The 15906-nt window shown below is 59.9% G+C and overlaps 1 protein-coding gene across 6 annotated transcripts in view; it reads right to left on the bottom strand.

Moving 5' to 3' along the window:
- Positions 1 to 15906, bottom strand: part of Sbno2 (strawberry notch homolog 2) — a 51006-nt gene that overhangs the window by 10958 nt on the left and 24142 nt on the right. For 4 of the 6 annotated variants that reach the window (XM_037197825.1, XM_037197827.1, XM_028858543.2 and 1 more), the window contains exons 4-10: positions 14479 to 14590; positions 3639 to 3800; positions 1148 to 1222; positions 806 to 902; positions 481 to 635; positions 264 to 397; positions 92 to 182 (exon numbers count right to left, since the gene is read on the bottom strand). In XM_037197825.1, coding sequence (XP_037053720.1) covers positions 92 to 182; positions 264 to 397; positions 481 to 635; positions 806 to 902; positions 1148 to 1222; positions 3639 to 3800; positions 14479 to 14590 — 826 coding nt within the window. Of the gene's footprint in view, positions 1 to 91; positions 183 to 263; positions 398 to 480; positions 636 to 805; positions 903 to 1147; positions 1223 to 3638; positions 3801 to 6832; positions 8599 to 14478; positions 14591 to 15906 lie in introns of those variants that run through there. The other 2 variants (XM_028858544.2, XM_037197828.1) reach the window with 2 other exon arrangements.

Below are 15906 nucleotides of genomic sequence, written 5' to 3' on the forward strand. Positions count from 1 at the left end.
AGATCAGACCGGGGTGCATGCAGGGACTCCGCTACTCTGGTTCCTTCTTAGTAAGGGGGGAGACTCAGCTGGCCATGCATGGGCCACCCACCTTGCTCAGGGCGTGCACCGCGATGCCCGGGGCCTCGATGTCTCTCAGGTCCCGCTCTGCATCGTACTTGAGGTCATTGGAGGCACTGAACCTGAGGAGCGGCCTGGTCAGGTGCGCCGCTGCCTGTCCCGCTCTACCCCCACCTGCTCCCTCAGGCCAGGCAGGCGCTCACCACAAAGCCTTCTTCCGGCCCCGCAGGTAGTTCTCCACTATGATGCCAGCCACTGTGCGGCCCTTGCCCACGCCGGCTCCATCCCCAATCAGGAAACCAGCACGCTGCCCACTGGGCAGCAGGACCTCATGTTGCTGTGGGTGAGCGGAGGCGGGTCAGGCCTGGGATGCCTGGTGCCCTCCTGACGAGCCTGGTAGGGGTGGGCGGGGCTGGCTACCTGGCAGGCGTAGGTGATGGCTTCCAGCTGCAGGGCAGACAGGGTCCCGTTGTCCGAGGTGGGTAGTGCCAGGGTGTAGGTGATGTCTGGGGGAGGGACACTGGACAGGGTACTGGTCTCCACCACACGGTCTGGATGCTGTTTCCCAATCTTAGCTGGTGAGGGGACAGGGTTGGCGCACAGTAAGCAGCAGGGTAGAGGGGGCAGGATGCCAGCTGTCCACCCCACCCCTGTCACTGTGGACGAGGGAAGGGCCGTGAGCCCTCAGGGCTTACACAGCTGTCTCCTTAGGGGCGTCTCCATGCTGTCCCTGGCAGACACTTACACTTGGAAGGTACGTAGTCCGCATAGGTCTCAGCATGGCCCAGTTCCTCTGCGGCCTCCTCCTCCTCTGCCTCCTCCTCCTCAGGCTGGCTGTGTGACTGGAGGTGGGACAGTTCGGGGTCTGTCCTATCTTGCAGTGACCCAGCTTCCTCCTGGGGAAGCCTTGCTGCACACAATGCGCACAGCACAGTGGTGTGGGGTGGAGGTGGCTCCACCTTTGCCCCTAAGTGGGGCCTCAGTTTTTCCAACTGTAAAATGGGCAGGCTGCCCGGGGCCCAGCACACTAGAGATGCCTTCAGAGCCTCTCTCTAGATCCCCAGGAATACCTGGCTACCCAGTTTACCTGGTAGCTGATGAGAAGCGGGGTGCTGGAAACTGGGTCTTCCAGAGAAGAGAGCGGCGTACTCGGCAGGAACAGCTGTAAGGACAGCAGGGGAGGGTAAGTCATGGCCTCCTGTGCCAGTGCTGGTGTCCTTAGGTAGGGGCTGCTCATTCTCAGGGGCCAAAGCCCCCCACTCAACCTGGCAGCCCCTGGTAGGATGGGCTGAGGACAGACTGTGTCCCTGTGGCGCATGGGGGACCATGAGGTAGTAGCCTCTGGACCAAGGAAAAGTCGGCAAAAACCAGCCAAATAGTCCCAGCATGCAGACTTGGGCGCGGCAGGCTGGGCGAATGTCCCTGGGAGTCACTCCGCACCCAGCAGCTGAGGGGCGGCCCTGCAAGGCCTCCTCAGGGTGACGGTTCCCCTGTGGGTGCTCAGGTGAGAATGTCCCCAACACTGAGACCACACTCCAAATGTCACAAACCAGCACCCTTTACAGGAGAGATGGACGGTAAGGGGGGGGCAGGGCACGCAGCATTGGCCACCAGTGCTGACCCTAGGCTGGACAGACGGTGTGGCCTGGCCAGTGAGGGAGTCTGTAGCCATTAAGGGGACATGGCTCTCCTTTGCAAACTAATTCTCAATAACCCCAACCTAAACACACGGATAGATTTTAGACTTGTTTATGTTACATGCGCTTAAGCGCATTGTGAGCATGCAGTGCCTAAGGAGGCCAGAAGGTGCTGGTCCCCGAAACTGGAGTTAGAGACGGTTGTGGCCCACGGTGGAGATGCCAGGAGCAGAGTCTGCAACCAACGGTGGCCCAGCCTCCTTTGTGTTTGTCTGGACTTTTTAATAAGGGTCATGTAGCCCAGGCTGGCCTCAACCTTCCTATGTAGCCAAGGACCCTGAAACCCCAATCCTCTGGCCTCTACCTCTGAGAGCTGGGACTACAGGAACGGGCCACTCCTGGTTCACCGGTGCATGCCGGGGACGCTCTACCCACTGAGCGCCGTCCCTGGGACTGGCAGAGTGAGGAGGGCCGCTCAGGGGCTGGCCCTGCCTGCCCTTGCTCCTGACGGCGGCAGGCAGGCCTTCAGCCCTGACCTGTGGGGCTCACTGGAGGGTCAGCATCCGTGAGGGAGGACAGGAGTCCCTGGGGCACTGCAGGGACAGTCACTGTCACATGCCCCTTGCTCTGCTGGGAACAGAGCCAGGGTGTTGAAAGCCAGCGGAAGCCTGGGAAGGCTACAAGTCCACACTCAATCCTCCTGCCTTCTCCTTCTTCTTTTTTTTTCTTTCTTAAATTAACAAAAACCCAAACAGACTGGTGGAGGTTCCTGGAAGGCTGAGTCATGTTCCGGCCTGCTGGCCTCCAGGCCTGCCGGGCTGGGGCAGTGCAGGGTGTTGGGTTTCAGATAGGAGGCTTGGTCCACAGCAGCCTGGGGCCCTGGGGGGTGAGCAGCACCCTGTGGCCTTGATCTCGGCAGGGAACAGGCCTCAGCGGCTCCTCACAGCAGGGGAGGGACACACAGCAGCCTGTCCTGCTGGCCCTTACCTCAGAGCTGCAGGGCATCAAGGTCGCCCACCTGGAGACTCCTGGGGGCATTCCTAACTTACACTCTCAAAGTCTAGAAGCTTCCATCTGGAAGACCGCAGGAAGGCCTGGACTGGGATACCCTGGCATCCCTAGGATCAGGGACCAGGTCAGGCTGGGTGAGGCTCTGTCCATGCTAAGGGCTCCCCAAGGTGGGATGGCCACACATGTTGTTAGTCCTGGGGGGGCAAAACTCCCTGCCGGCCAAGAGCTCTCTGGGCAGTGTCCTACACACCTCGAAGCCTGGGCACCCTACAGTCACCTGCCTGCTGATTTCTGGGGCGCTGTCCACATGGAAACCCATCCACAGTGTGTGGACCGAGAGAGGAGGTCAGTCTCAGAAGCCAGGGTCCCCTGAGAGACATCGTCTGCCTCACTGTGGGGTGCTCTGTCAGGGGCCTCAGCTAAGTGGTTCCTTTCCTCATCCTGGACATGAGGCCAGGTGCTCCCTGTGAGGCATCCTGGGCCCTACAGGGGCTGAGCAGGGTCACCGACCACCACCCACCCAGGACGGCCATGCATGTCTCCGGGGTCCACTGAGGGCAGAGTTCTTAGGGTGAGAATTGGTCACCCAATTGCCTCTGGAGTCAGACACATTGGCACACACCTGTCACCCCAGCACTCAGGAGGCTGAGGGGGGTGGATCAGGAGTTCAAGGTCAACCTTGACTACAGAGCAAAGTTGACACCAGCCTGGCTCTGTGACTTGCCGGGGCGCTCAACACCCGGGGCCCACAGGGGTCATCTGGAGACACGGGATGTGTGCCGGGCCTCCAGGGCGGTGGAGACTTTCTCCAGCCTCTTCGGTACAGACCCTCAGAACCCAGGTCCCCGAGGAGGAGCTCAGGCCACAGTCCTCCTTGCTCCACCCCTGTCACCGGAGAGGCTCTGGAGGGGGTGGGACGGCCATGCCGACCTTGTCATGGGGGGCTGAGGTGGTGCTGACGTCCCAGATGGTGGACACCTCATTGAGGCTGTCGACATGGCCGAAGTCAGGCGTGTCAGGGATGTCTGACAGGGAATCCACAGAGGACGAGAAGATGGAGGCATTGGAGAGGTCCTCGAGGCATGAGGGGTCCTAGGAGAAAGCAGGGGTGAGGCCGTGGCTGGCAGTGTACGGGCGTCCAGGGAAGCGACCGTGTATTCTGCCACACAGTGGAGTATCACACAGCCGTGAACAGGAGTGAAGCCCACACATCACAACATGGAGTGACCTTGAGGACAGTGCTCAGTGAGGACAGACACGAGAGTCCACAATGTGCAGTCTCTGACAGAAAACGTGCAGAAGAGGAGAACCAGAGATGACAAATGGATTCAGGGGTTCCAGGCCTGGAGACGAGTGGGGTGATGGGAACAGGCATGGGATTTCTTCTGATGGGATGGAATGTTCCAGAAGCCATTGAATACACAGATACAAATATATTAAAACCACAGAAATGTGCACTTTAAACGAGTGGACGATATAGAACACGGATCAAACACAATAAGCCTACGTTTGTTTGCTCTGTAGCCCAGGCTAGCCTCAAATCCATGGCAATCCTTGCCTCCCAAGATGACCGGTGTGAGCCGCCACACCACCGACCCCACCCGGCGACCTGAAAGTGTCTGCAGGTTGGGGTCACGATGCCCTGCCCTCCAGTGTCAGCAAGGGGTTGGGGCCAGGGTGATGGATGTCCCTGGAAGCCTGGCCTGGGGCAGAACCTCCCTGCCCCGGCCCCATGCCCTCCTGCCGACATCTGCCCTGAGGAACTGGGGAGTGTCTGTGGCACGGCTGGAGGCCAGGAGGTCACTTGGGGCCACACCAGAGCCAGGGGTGATCTGTTGTGGGAGCCCTCCACACACCCTGACCCCCGCCTTGCCAGCGAGTGCGCCCTCCCAGAACGCACAGCAGGCTCTCCAGGCCGCGGTCTGCGGAGGAGGCAGACATGCTTGGAGAATGGGGCTGTGCTGGCGGAGAGGCTGACCCTGAACCTGGCTAGCCCAGCCTAGAAGGCTCCCGCGCTGCCCCTGGAGACAGGAAGGCGAAGTGACCGGATGACAGGGGTCCCAGCGTCAAGGTCAGGAGGGTCAGAAGACCCCGAGAATGGCCCAGCCCGCCTCAGGGCCGCTCTCCAGGGCCCGTCTCCTTGGACTCAGGAGTCTTGGTCCTGAGTACCCACCCTCTCCACTGTATGAGGGCAGCTGCCATTGTCAGCCCCTGGCTGAGGGAGGCCAGGGCCATCTGGTGTTACCCAGGGAAGGTTAGGCAACTGTCGAGGTACCTGGCAGCTTCCTGGAGAACCCTGAGTGAACCTGGGTTGCTATGGGGCTGGGCTTCCCAAGACCCACCTCACAGGGCCCTGTGACCCCACTGCAGAGGTGGTAGCCTGTGTTCAGGAGCAGGAGAGGGCACCATCATGTGTTGGGAGCAGGCTCAGTCAGTCAGCAGCCACAGACATGTCCCCAGCACAGCACCCAACTAAACCCTGGTAGGGCAGCATGGGACAGCTCTGAAACCCTTGGTCTCCAGTAAGGTGAGAAAGTCCCCTGGGAGAACCCAGCCCTGGACAAGGGAGGTGGCAGAGGTGGGCACTGGAGCTGATGTCTCAGGGCTCCCCAGGACCCAGCGGGGTGACCAGCACCCTCCTGCACAGGACCCTAGCAAGTCAGTGGATGCCAAGGGCCCATACCCGAGAAACCAAGGTCCAGCAAAGCCATTGGCAAGAAGCAACTCAGGCCTATTCTCCCTTCCCTGGACGGTCTCTGGAAGTGCGGCTAGGGGAGGCAAACCCAGTAACTCCCACAGTGGCCTCAACCAACTGTCGGTTAAGGCTGGCCCAGGGAGGCAGCCTGATGGGGTAGGACGGCTGATGTCCTGAGGCATCGCAGGACGGAGAAAGAAAGACAGGGGAAACTGAGGCACTAGACACGGCAGACCATTATGGTTTAGAGTACACTGTGCCAGCAAAGGTCCCCAGTGTGACGTGCACCGCGCAGGGAGGGGAAGTGAGGGATTGGCGGAGCCAGGCCACCCTGAACCTCTAATTTCCTGAGACATTTCCCGGGCTGACCTCAGACTTACCATGTAACCCCTGCTGGCCTTGGACCCCCAATCATACCTCCACTTCCCATGCTGGGGTGACAGGAAGCGCCTTCAATGCCAGTCTAAAGCGTACCCACAGGCCAGTAAGGACACACGTCCCGACTCCACTCCCCCACCCCCCACCCCCGACAGCCCAGCCACCCATGGGCATGGGGACAGCACTTCATCTGGACACAGGGCTTCCAGGGTGCCCAGGTCCTGCTCACATGTGAGTGTCAATACCCCAGGACAAATCAGAACCCAGATCTCAGCTGTCTCTAGCTAATCTGCACAGACCCACACTGATGAGCATCCCCCCCCCCCCCCCCCCCCCCCCCCCCGCCACTGAAATGTCACGGCTGGATGCCTGCTCCCTTGGGCCTCCCCTGCAGGGTGCTCTGAGGGTGGGATTCCCAGTGAGGCCCTCTAAAGTCTATACCGTGTATCTCCTCCCTGCTGGGTCTCTAGAGGCAAGAGCACAGACCTACTGGGTGGCACAGGATGAGGAGGTTGAGAGGTCCCACTGTGGTTACTGGCTGCAGCATTTGAGGTCCACTTGCTAGGGGAGGGGAACCGGCAGGAGCTGCTCTAGATCTCCTCGGCCACTCTGAGGTCACACAGCAGACATCCCCTCAGTCCAGGAAGGAGCACAGAAACCCCTTCTGGACCAGGAGGTCAGAGGACAGACGGCTCCCGGCTCCACCTATCCCAGCAGACCTGCCTGAGACCGAGTTCTGCCGTAGCCCAGGAGGAGCTGTTGGCAATGGCCCCACGCAAGCTGAGCATCCTTCAACTCCCTTTCCTGGCGTGGAGGAGCTGGGTCAGCTCTGGCCGCCTACACCGTGTCTCCTTCCCCAGTCACCCCATGCCGGCTACTACCCCAGCACCAAATCAATGGCTTACAAAGTCTGGCATGCTCACTGAAACTTGCCAAGAAAAGTACAGAGTGGGCAGGGCTGGGGGGTCCCGCGCCACAGCTCGGCCACCTGTGGGAGCTCAGGGGCGCCACAGGTGGCTCTGGGTGGCCCTGCTGGTCCCTGGCAGGTTACCTTGTTGAGCGCGGCAAACTGCAGCCAGAAGCGCAGCTGCGACATGGTCGGGGCGTGGGGCGCTGGGCGGCCGCTGGGTCCCCCTGGAAGAGCTGCTGGGGAGCCGCAGCCTCATGACCGCGGGCGGAGGCAGCGGGCTCAGCAGCTCCGTGGGGCACGGAGGCAGCAGCAGCGTCCCGCCGGCCCCATTTGCATGAGGGTTAGTCACCGGCTCCGACTTCCCCTAAGGCTGGGCTGAGTTTCAGGAAATGATGCCTGCCTGGTAAGTCAGGGCAGTTACTGGCAGAGTGCGGAGAATTACTGTAGGGGGCGGATCGGCCCAGAAGGGCCGTCAACAACGGCGCACCCTGCTGGGCCCAGCTCCGGGTCTGGCCCACTCCTGGGGCATCCCGTGAGGGTGGGGGACGAAGCCTCGGCTCCCCCAGGACTGGAGGGACACTGTAGGAAGCTGAGCTAGGGAACTGAGGTCTGGGTGCCTTTCTATTCCTCCCTTAAGCTGAGCTCCTCAGCCCTTCATCCAACCATACTCTCAAGCTTCCTCACCCCAGGGCCACAAGGGGTCCTTCCTGATGTCCCTGAAGGAGCTGGGGTGTCAGGAGACCCCAGGGCCAAACCATGAGGGAGAAGACCCTTCCCCTGTAGGCAGGCAGGGATGCAGCACAGTGGTGTGATCCCCCACGGGGCTATAATCATGCACAGCTGTCATCGGCGCCCCCCCATCCTCCCCCCAGGCCGCTCCTCTTAGAGGGAGAGGTAGGTATCCCTGAAGAGGGCCACACAATAATGTCAGAGCTCCTGGGAAGGAGGCTCAGGATCCCAGGCCATCACTATCCCATCCATGGACAAAGAGCCCTGGCCACCTTGTCAGAACCAGGGGGCCACAGGTTCTCTAGATTCTCGCACCCTTGGCCACCCAGGACAAAGGCCCCAGAAGCAGCAGATGGAGCAAACCCATGTGCCTGGCCCTCAGTGACCGTGGCAGCATCAGCCCTACCCAGGAGCCCCTGTCCCGGCGCAGGCACTGAGCAAAGTGTCAATTCCAGTCATCAAAGTGAAGCCAGGCATGGTGGAGCATGCTTGCCATCACCCTTGAGAGGCTGAGGCAGGAGGATTGCGAGAAGAGCCTGGGCTACACTGCAAGAGCCTATCTCAGTAAACGTAAAACAGAAATGAGAGTGGTCCAATACCTCCAAAGACAGCTAGACTCAAAAGTTAAGCAACAGCAAGTGCGGACCAGGATGTGGGGAGCTGAAGCCCAGAGACCCTGGGGAAGCAGACGCATCTGCAGACACTCGTGGGGAAACTAGGAGCACCCACAGCAGTGAACCAGTCATCGCCCAGCAATGCACACAGCACGCTTTGTCCACAGGCAGGGTGTCACCCAGCCATGCACAGGAGACAGACTCCAGCAGGACACAGCAGGAGGAACCTTGAGGACACAGAGCTCATGGGGAACCAGACACCAGAGCCCACGGGGCTCCCGGGCCGGGTGTGAGACGGAGTCGCCTCTCACAGGGACACACTTTCCTTGGAGGAGACAGGATGGTCTAGAACTGGATAGAGGTGAGGCCTGCCTGCGTCTATAAATAGACTCTATGCAGCCAAGGCTACCCCTGAACTCCTGATCCTCCTGTGGGAGGTCAGTGTATTCTGAAAGGACAATCTATACAGCTGTGGGAATTCTGATGGAAAAAGAACTGTCAGCCAGGCGTGGTGGCGCGCGCCTTTAATCCCCACACTGGGGAGGCAGAGGCAGGTGGGTCTTGAGTTTGAGGCCAGCCTGGTCTACAGAGCGAGTTCCAGGACAGCCAGGGCTACAGAGAGACCCTGTGTGTATGTGGTAGTGGTGGTGATGGTGGTGTGTGTGTTGGGGGGGGGGGTTCAGGAGGACAGGGACAGACGGAACCCATGTGAAAAAGCTCAAGTCCCAAACAACCCACGTGTGAGGCCTGAGGGCGCTCAAACCATACTCTCAAGCTTCCTCACCCCAGGGCCACAAGGGGTCCTTCCTGATGTCCCTGAAGGAGCTGGGGTGTCAGGAGACCCCAGGGCCAAACCATGAGGGAGAAGACCCTTCCCCTGTAGGCAGGCAGGGATGCAGCACAGTGGTGTGATCCCCCACGGGGCTATAATCACGCACAGCTGTCATACCCCCCCCCCCCGCCGGGACAGGCCCTCCTCTTAGAGGGAGAGGTCAGATTTGGGGGACATGAGAGAGCACTCAGGGTGTGGCAGGGAGGGGTCTCTGCCCTCACAGCCCCTGGAGGCCAGGCCATGTGGGCTGCCAGGCAAGGGCGCTTAGGAGGCCAGGACTCAGGGCCAGGGCAGAGTGGCTGAGACCAGTGAGGCTGGGAGGAGGGAGAGCTGGGGTAGGGTGAAGAGGCCCTGATGGGCAGGGCCAGACCAGGGCACAGAGCCCAGGGGTGGGTGGCAGGGCTGGCCAGAGGGCATGGACGGGGTCCCAGGTTGGTTCTTGGATCTGGTAGAAGCAGTGGGGTGAGGGTCCCTCACAAGGGCAGCCTGCACCTCATCTGACCCCACCATGTCTTCTGCCTTGGCTCCACCCCCCGCCGACCTGGTGTAGGGCTGTGTGGCCAGGCTGGGAAGAGCAGAGGGTTCCCTGTACCACAAAGGGAGGGCTGCTAGCCGCACAGGGGGGCCAGGGCAGAGCTGTTTGTCCATCTGACATGGTGGCTCACCTGTGTGATCCCGGCACTCGAGGCTGAGGCAGGAGCACTACCATGGAGTCAAGGCCAGCCTGGGCTACACAATGAAACTTTGGTCTTAAATAAAGTGAAATAAGCGGTGGCATACGTCTTTAGTGTCAGCACTAGGGAGGCAGAGTTCAAGTCCAGCCTGGTCTACATAAGGAATTCCAGGACAGTCAGTGCTATGTAGAGAGACCCCCTCTCAACAACAACAACAACAAAAACCCAAGCAACCAAACAAAAAGAATACAGGAATTGGTGCTGGGCTTGTGAGGTAGAGTGGGCGCTGACATGCATAGAGCCCTGGGTTTCATCTCAGACTCCATATACATCAGGTATGGGAAGTAGAGGCAGGAGGATTAGAAGTTCAAGGTCATCCTCAGCTACACAATGAGTTCAGGGCTAGCCTGTACTACATGAGACCCTGTTTTTTTTTTTTTTTTTTGTTTTTTTTTTTTGTTTTTTTTTTTTGAGACAGGGTTTCTCTGTGTAGTTTTGGTTCCTGTCCTGGATCTCACTCTGTAGACCAGGCTGGCCTCGAACTCACAGAGATCCGCCGCCTCTGCCTCCCGAGTGCTGGGATGAAAGGCGTGCACCACCATCGCCCGGCGAGACCCTGTTTTAAAAACAAAAAAAAAACACCAGAAACTATTTAAAATTTAAAAAACAGGAGCTGGAGAGAAGGCTCAGAGGTTCGATTCCCAGCACCCACACTGCAGTTCACAGCTGTCTGTAACTCCAGTTCCAGGGGATCCGACGCCCTCACACAGACAAATGTGTGCATAAAATTGAAATAAATAAAAACAAAAAACAGCACAGGGGGTGGCACCCGCCTTTGATCCCAGCACTTGGAAGGCAGAGGCAGGCGAATCTTGGTGAGTTTGAGGCCAGCCTGGGCTACCGAGTGAGATCCAGGACAGCAAAGGCTACACAGAGAAACCCTGTCTCAAATAAAATAAAAAACAAAAAACAAAAACACCAAACAAATGAAACACTTGCCGGGTGGTAGTGGCGCACACCTTTAATCCCAGCATTTGGGAGGCAGAGACAGGCGGATCTCTGTGAGTTCAAGGCCAGCCTGGGCTACAGAGTGAGTTCCAGGACAGGCACCAAAACTACACAGAGAAACCCTATCTCGAAAAACCAAGAAAAAAAAAAAAAAAAAACCAAAAACACCAAACAAATAAAACACTCCTGTTAGAACAGCCCGTGTCTGGGCCTGACTCCTAGCAACACAGTCCAGCAGAAATATTGGGCTACCAGGAAGTCCCACAGGGTCAGGGTTGAGTTTTCACTCAACCGCAGATGTCTCTATGGGATGGAGGGACAAAGACACAAGGAGCTGAGACACCTGGTGACCGGTGGCGGGAGTGGCCAGGGAGGGCTGCGCAGACCAGAACACACAGCAGCTCGCAGCTGGAGAGCCAGGTTCTCAATGGTCTGGGCCCCAGTGCCCGCCCTGCCCACTCCCTGCCTCTCCACAAGCCCCGCCCCGTGGCTCACAAGTCCTGTGCACAGCCTGGGCCACATTGCTGTGGATCTCTATGCGCAGGCCCCCGGCCACCTCTCTAGCGTGGCAGCAGTCGGCGTGGCTTCCCGTAAGCGAGCGCCCTCTCTGGCTCTCCTTTCTGAGATGCCGGTAAACGGCTGGGCAGGCAGCGGCCAGACCTCTGATCCCTACTAGCACTTGCAGTCGATGGGCCGGGCAGGGCGGGAGGCGGGCGGCGGGAGGCGGGAGGCGGCACCGCTCCCTCCTGAGCGTGAGCTCATCGAGCTTCCCAGCAACCAGCCGGCGGCGAGCACGTTACCAGACCCACGGTCTTGGAGGGAAGTGGGGGGCCTGGGGTGCACACAGGGCCACGGCTAAGAAGGTGGCCTCAGGGGAGCTGCAGGGCTCGTCGGGCACTACGAATGTTGAGGACCCAGGAGGGGCAGAAGGGCAGGTGGCTAGACGGCAGGTCCCTCCCCTTGCCTCCAGCACCCCTCACTCCCCAGGTAACAGTCAACCCTGTCTGTACCCCGAAACAGAAGCTCCCACTGACCGCACACAGTGGTCACCTGCGCTTGCGCTCCTGGGTATGGACCCAAGAACCACAGGGACAGATCCCCATGGGAACCTTGTCATCCATGGCGGTCACACAATGACCGAGTGCTGCAGGTGAGCGGACAGCACACCAGTGCTGCTCAGCCATGAAAGGCAGCGGCCCAGCGTGGAGGGACTTGAACATGGCGACAGACCCAGACGTAAAAGGCCACAATGTGAGACTCCACGACAGCAAATGTCCAGAGCAGGAGAATCCAAAGACAGGAAAAGGATTCTTAGGTGCTGGGGACCGAGGAGGGAGAGAGGTGGTAATTCATGGGATGAGTGACATGGTAGCTTTGGAATCACATGATGTCTCAACTTAAAAAACAAAACTCAAGAATGGAGACAAAACCAGACGTCGAGTAGCCACGCACCTGCACGGCCCAGGGTGGGCTATCCCCACAGGGGTCTGTGGAACTGTTCCGGTCCTCCAGCAGGGATAGCAGAGCCCCTGGGGCAGGGCTCCATGCCACCTGGAGATGGAAGGCGGAGCCGGGGCGCAGGGCCCTTCCCTTGCAGAAGCGGGTGGCTGAGGGCTGGGGCGGGCTGAAAAGGAAGGCAGGGCTCCAGGAGGAACTGTCGGGAACTCAGGACACTCCGCGGGGCCCGGGTGACCTCTGATAAGACGGGTCCAGTCCACTGCTACTGGGTCCCGGGTGTCGAAGGTGTCCTGGGAGCCGACCCCACGCTGGGGGAGGGGACCCACAGCTCACAGCAGAGGCGACTTCCAAGCTGCCGTGAGCACAGCAGGCTCCTCTCCACGAGGAAGGACAGACAGAATAACGGACACTACTTTGGGTTTCTTCTATTTCTTTCCTTGGTGCTTTGTTTTCTTGTTGCTTTGAGGCGGAATCTCGAGGTGTAGCCCAGGGACACCCCAGACTATCCTCCTGCCTAGCTCCCTAAGCTAGGACAGCAGGAAGACGTTCTCCTCGGAGGGGGACGTCACATGGCTCATCTCCTTTCTCTGTGCTTCTTCTACCAGGAAACGGAGGGCTGGCGTTAGTTCCCGGCTGCCTGACGGTTTCTTCTCTGCTGGCTCCGGGCAGGGCTGGGTTTTCTGTCGACTCCTGGCTCCCACTGCAGTGGTGAACCCGTCCACACGGAGCAGAGGCCTGAGCCTGCAGGGCAGGAACTCTACACCAGGTGGGTGGGGCTGGCACCGCACCCTGCCAGCCCAGCATCTCCAGTAGGCTGGCGGCCTCCTCCCTGCCCAGGGCTGGTCCCCAGCTCAGGCCCTCACCGAAGCACTCTTCATGTCCTTCTGCCCCACCATGACGCTTGGCTCAAGTCTGTCCTTCGTGTCCCATGGAACTCCAGGCCGTGCACAGCCTGCGGAGGTGGTGGAGGTGGAGGCAGGTGACGAGCTCGGCCCCACAACCCGTGGTTTAACAGAGTCCCCTGGGTCCAAGCTTCCGTGGACAGGGCACAGGCATCTTGGGGACAGTGTGTGCAAGACACACATACAGCAGGTGCTCAATAAATGCTCATCCTCTGGATGGACATGGCTGTCTGCCATGAGAGGTGACAGCTAGCCACCATGTCGCCAGGTATGTGGGACAAACAGGGTTCAGACAAGGAGCCGCCCACAAGAGCAGAGCTGGCGGGGACCGGCCTCAGGGAGCTCTGGGCACAGGGAGGAGGCAGGTGTGGGCTCTGGCATCAGAAGAGATGGAGACAGAGACACGAAGACAGAGGGCAGAGACGAGACAGGGAGACAATACAGAGCAGAGTGTGATGGCTGATCTTGTTGCCAGCTCAACCACATCTGGAACAACCAACCCGAGCAGCTGGGTACACCTGGGGGGGGGGCTCTCCTGACTGGACCCTAACCTGGGCCACACCTTCCGGCGGCAGCCCACACAAGGAGGAAGCGTTTGCTCCCCGTCCGCTCGCGGCTCTGGCTGGCCGGCTCATCTGCCCTGCGGCTGAGGCTCCTTCACTGGTGTTGGAGCCCCCCCACCCCCCAGATTCCGGTGCAGACTGAGCAGCAGTTCCCCAGGAATCCTCCAGGCCTCCAGCGCTGGACTGGGGCTGCGAGACCCGCTGGAGGACTGAGAACTGCTGGAGATGATCACTGTTGGATTAGGACTACCCAGACCAAGTCTACAAGCCACACTACTAAATGGCCACATGTCTGCATCTACATCTATGTGTGTGTACGACATATATCATATGTTCATCCATCGCTTCTGTCCTTCAGAACCCTGACTAACACACAGAAAGACAGACACACAGACGAAGACAGAAGGCAGACGAGGCAAGGAGATGCGGCTGACAGGCGTGGCTTCCTGGCTGTGTCCTGTGGAGCCTGATGACACCACACTCCACTTCTGGAGAGACGGGTGGCACACATGTGCCGCTGCCCTGGCGCTGCCCTGGGACAGCTGGCTGCTGTGAGTCCCCGGGAGGCAGTGAGAGGGGCTGGCGGGGCAGATGCCCTAGTGACCCATGGGGAATGGGTTCTGACCCTTTCCTGTGATCTGTGGGTAGCTTTTCTGCCAGCACATGCTACAGAGGGCATGGATGCTTGAGCAGGACCTGCAGGCTGGGAGGCGGGCATGAGACCCCATGGTGGCAGATGATGGCCCCGTGGGACACGGCCCTGGTAACCTCAGCCTTCCTCATACAGCTCCCCGGCTATGGAAAAGTCAGCTCCAGACACAACCCCAAGGCGAAGTCTCAAAGGCCAGTGACAGCAGATCTCCATCCCAGGATGCCAAGACCAGTCTGGGTGGCTTGATTCTCCTGCCCAGAGTGGCCTTGGATCCCTGTCCCATCAGCCCTGCTGAAGACGGGTGGCCACAGCCGTGGCTCAGGGCCCTGTGCAGCGGACACAGGGTGGCTGTTACCTGAGGGAAGTCGCCGCTCTTGGGGAAGATGCTGGAGACAGGGGTCGTGCTGGGGTATCTGGTGTCGGGGCAGGACTGGCCACCAAGGAACGGGGTGGACCCCACGAACTGTCTGCAAAAATACGGGCAGTGACGTGCGGCTGAGTGGGGCAGGGGAGAAAAGGCTGTACGCCCTCACCATGCAGGAGCTCAGTCTCAAGGCTTCCAGGCTCGGCCGCGCAGCTGGGCAGCCATGGATCCAGCCCAGGCGTTCCTGACAGACGCACAGCTTAGCCAGCCAGCGCCTCCTCCATGGCCCTCAGACTCTACACCCTGACAAGCACGGCCCAAGGCCCTGGTTTCCCCGTCCATCTGCACCTTGCCCTGTTTCTCAATGGTCCGGGGCCGTGAAGAGCAGGGTGTGAATGGGACAGCAGCAGTCTGTCCTGTCCGTCACAGCTGCCGCTCTCCCACCTGAGTAATGAGGCCCTGCAGTGAGGGGGCTGAGGCCCTGCAGTGAGGGGGGCCGGACCCAGTGAGGGGGGCTGAGGCCCTGCAGTGAGGGGGCTGAGGCCCTGCAGTGAGGGGGGCGGGACCCAGTGAGGGGGGCTGAGGCCCTGCAGTGAGGGGGCTGAGGCCCTGCAGTGAGGGGGCTGAGGCCCTGCAGTGAGGGGGCTGAGGCCCTGCAGTGAGGGGGCTGAGGCCCTGCAGTGAGGGGGCTGAGTGGGGGGGCTGAGCCTGCAGTGAGGGGGCTGAGGCCCTGCAGTGAGGGGGGCTGAGGCCCTGCAGTGAGGAGGCTGAGACCCTGCAGTGAGGGGGGCTGAGACCCTGCAGTGAGGGGTGAGGCTGAGGCTGAGGCCTGCAGTGAGGAGGCTGAGACCCTGCAGTGAGGGGGGCTGAGACCCTGCAGTGAGGGGGCTGAGGCCCTGCAGTGAGGGGGGCGGGACCCAGTGAGCTCTACTGAGCCTGGGGGGGGGTCACAGGGGGCAGAGGAGGAGGTGGTTGGAGCTCCAACTCTTTGTCCTCCTTGGCTCCCGGGGCAAAGGGACAGTGGCCATCCCTAGGCCTCTACCTCTCATCTGGAGCGGTTTGCCAAAATGACATGAAGGCTGAGCTCACATAATAAATTCCAGAGCCCGGTCCCTGCAGGAGAGGACCTGCACCCAGAAGAGCTAGGCGAGGCCACATACCCAGAGAACCTCGGCACTGGAACAGGCAGAGCCAAACAGTGGTGAGCTCCAGTCCAGTGAGAGATCCCACCTCAAAACCAGATGGATGGGGCTGGAGAGAAGGTTCAGTGGTTAGAGCACCAGCTCCTCCTCCAGAGGACTCAGGTTCCCAGCACTTACATGGTGGCTCACAACCATCTGTAACTCCAGTTCTAGGGGATCCAAAACTGTCTTCTGGCCTTCATGGCATGCACGTCATATATAAACATACATGCAGTCA

The sequence above is a fragment of the Peromyscus leucopus genome, chromosome 22 (assembly GCF_004664715.2).
Source record: "Peromyscus leucopus breed LL Stock chromosome 22, UCI_PerLeu_2.1, whole genome shotgun sequence".
Classification (NCBI taxonomy): Eukaryota; Metazoa; Chordata; class Mammalia; order Rodentia; family Cricetidae; genus Peromyscus; species Peromyscus leucopus.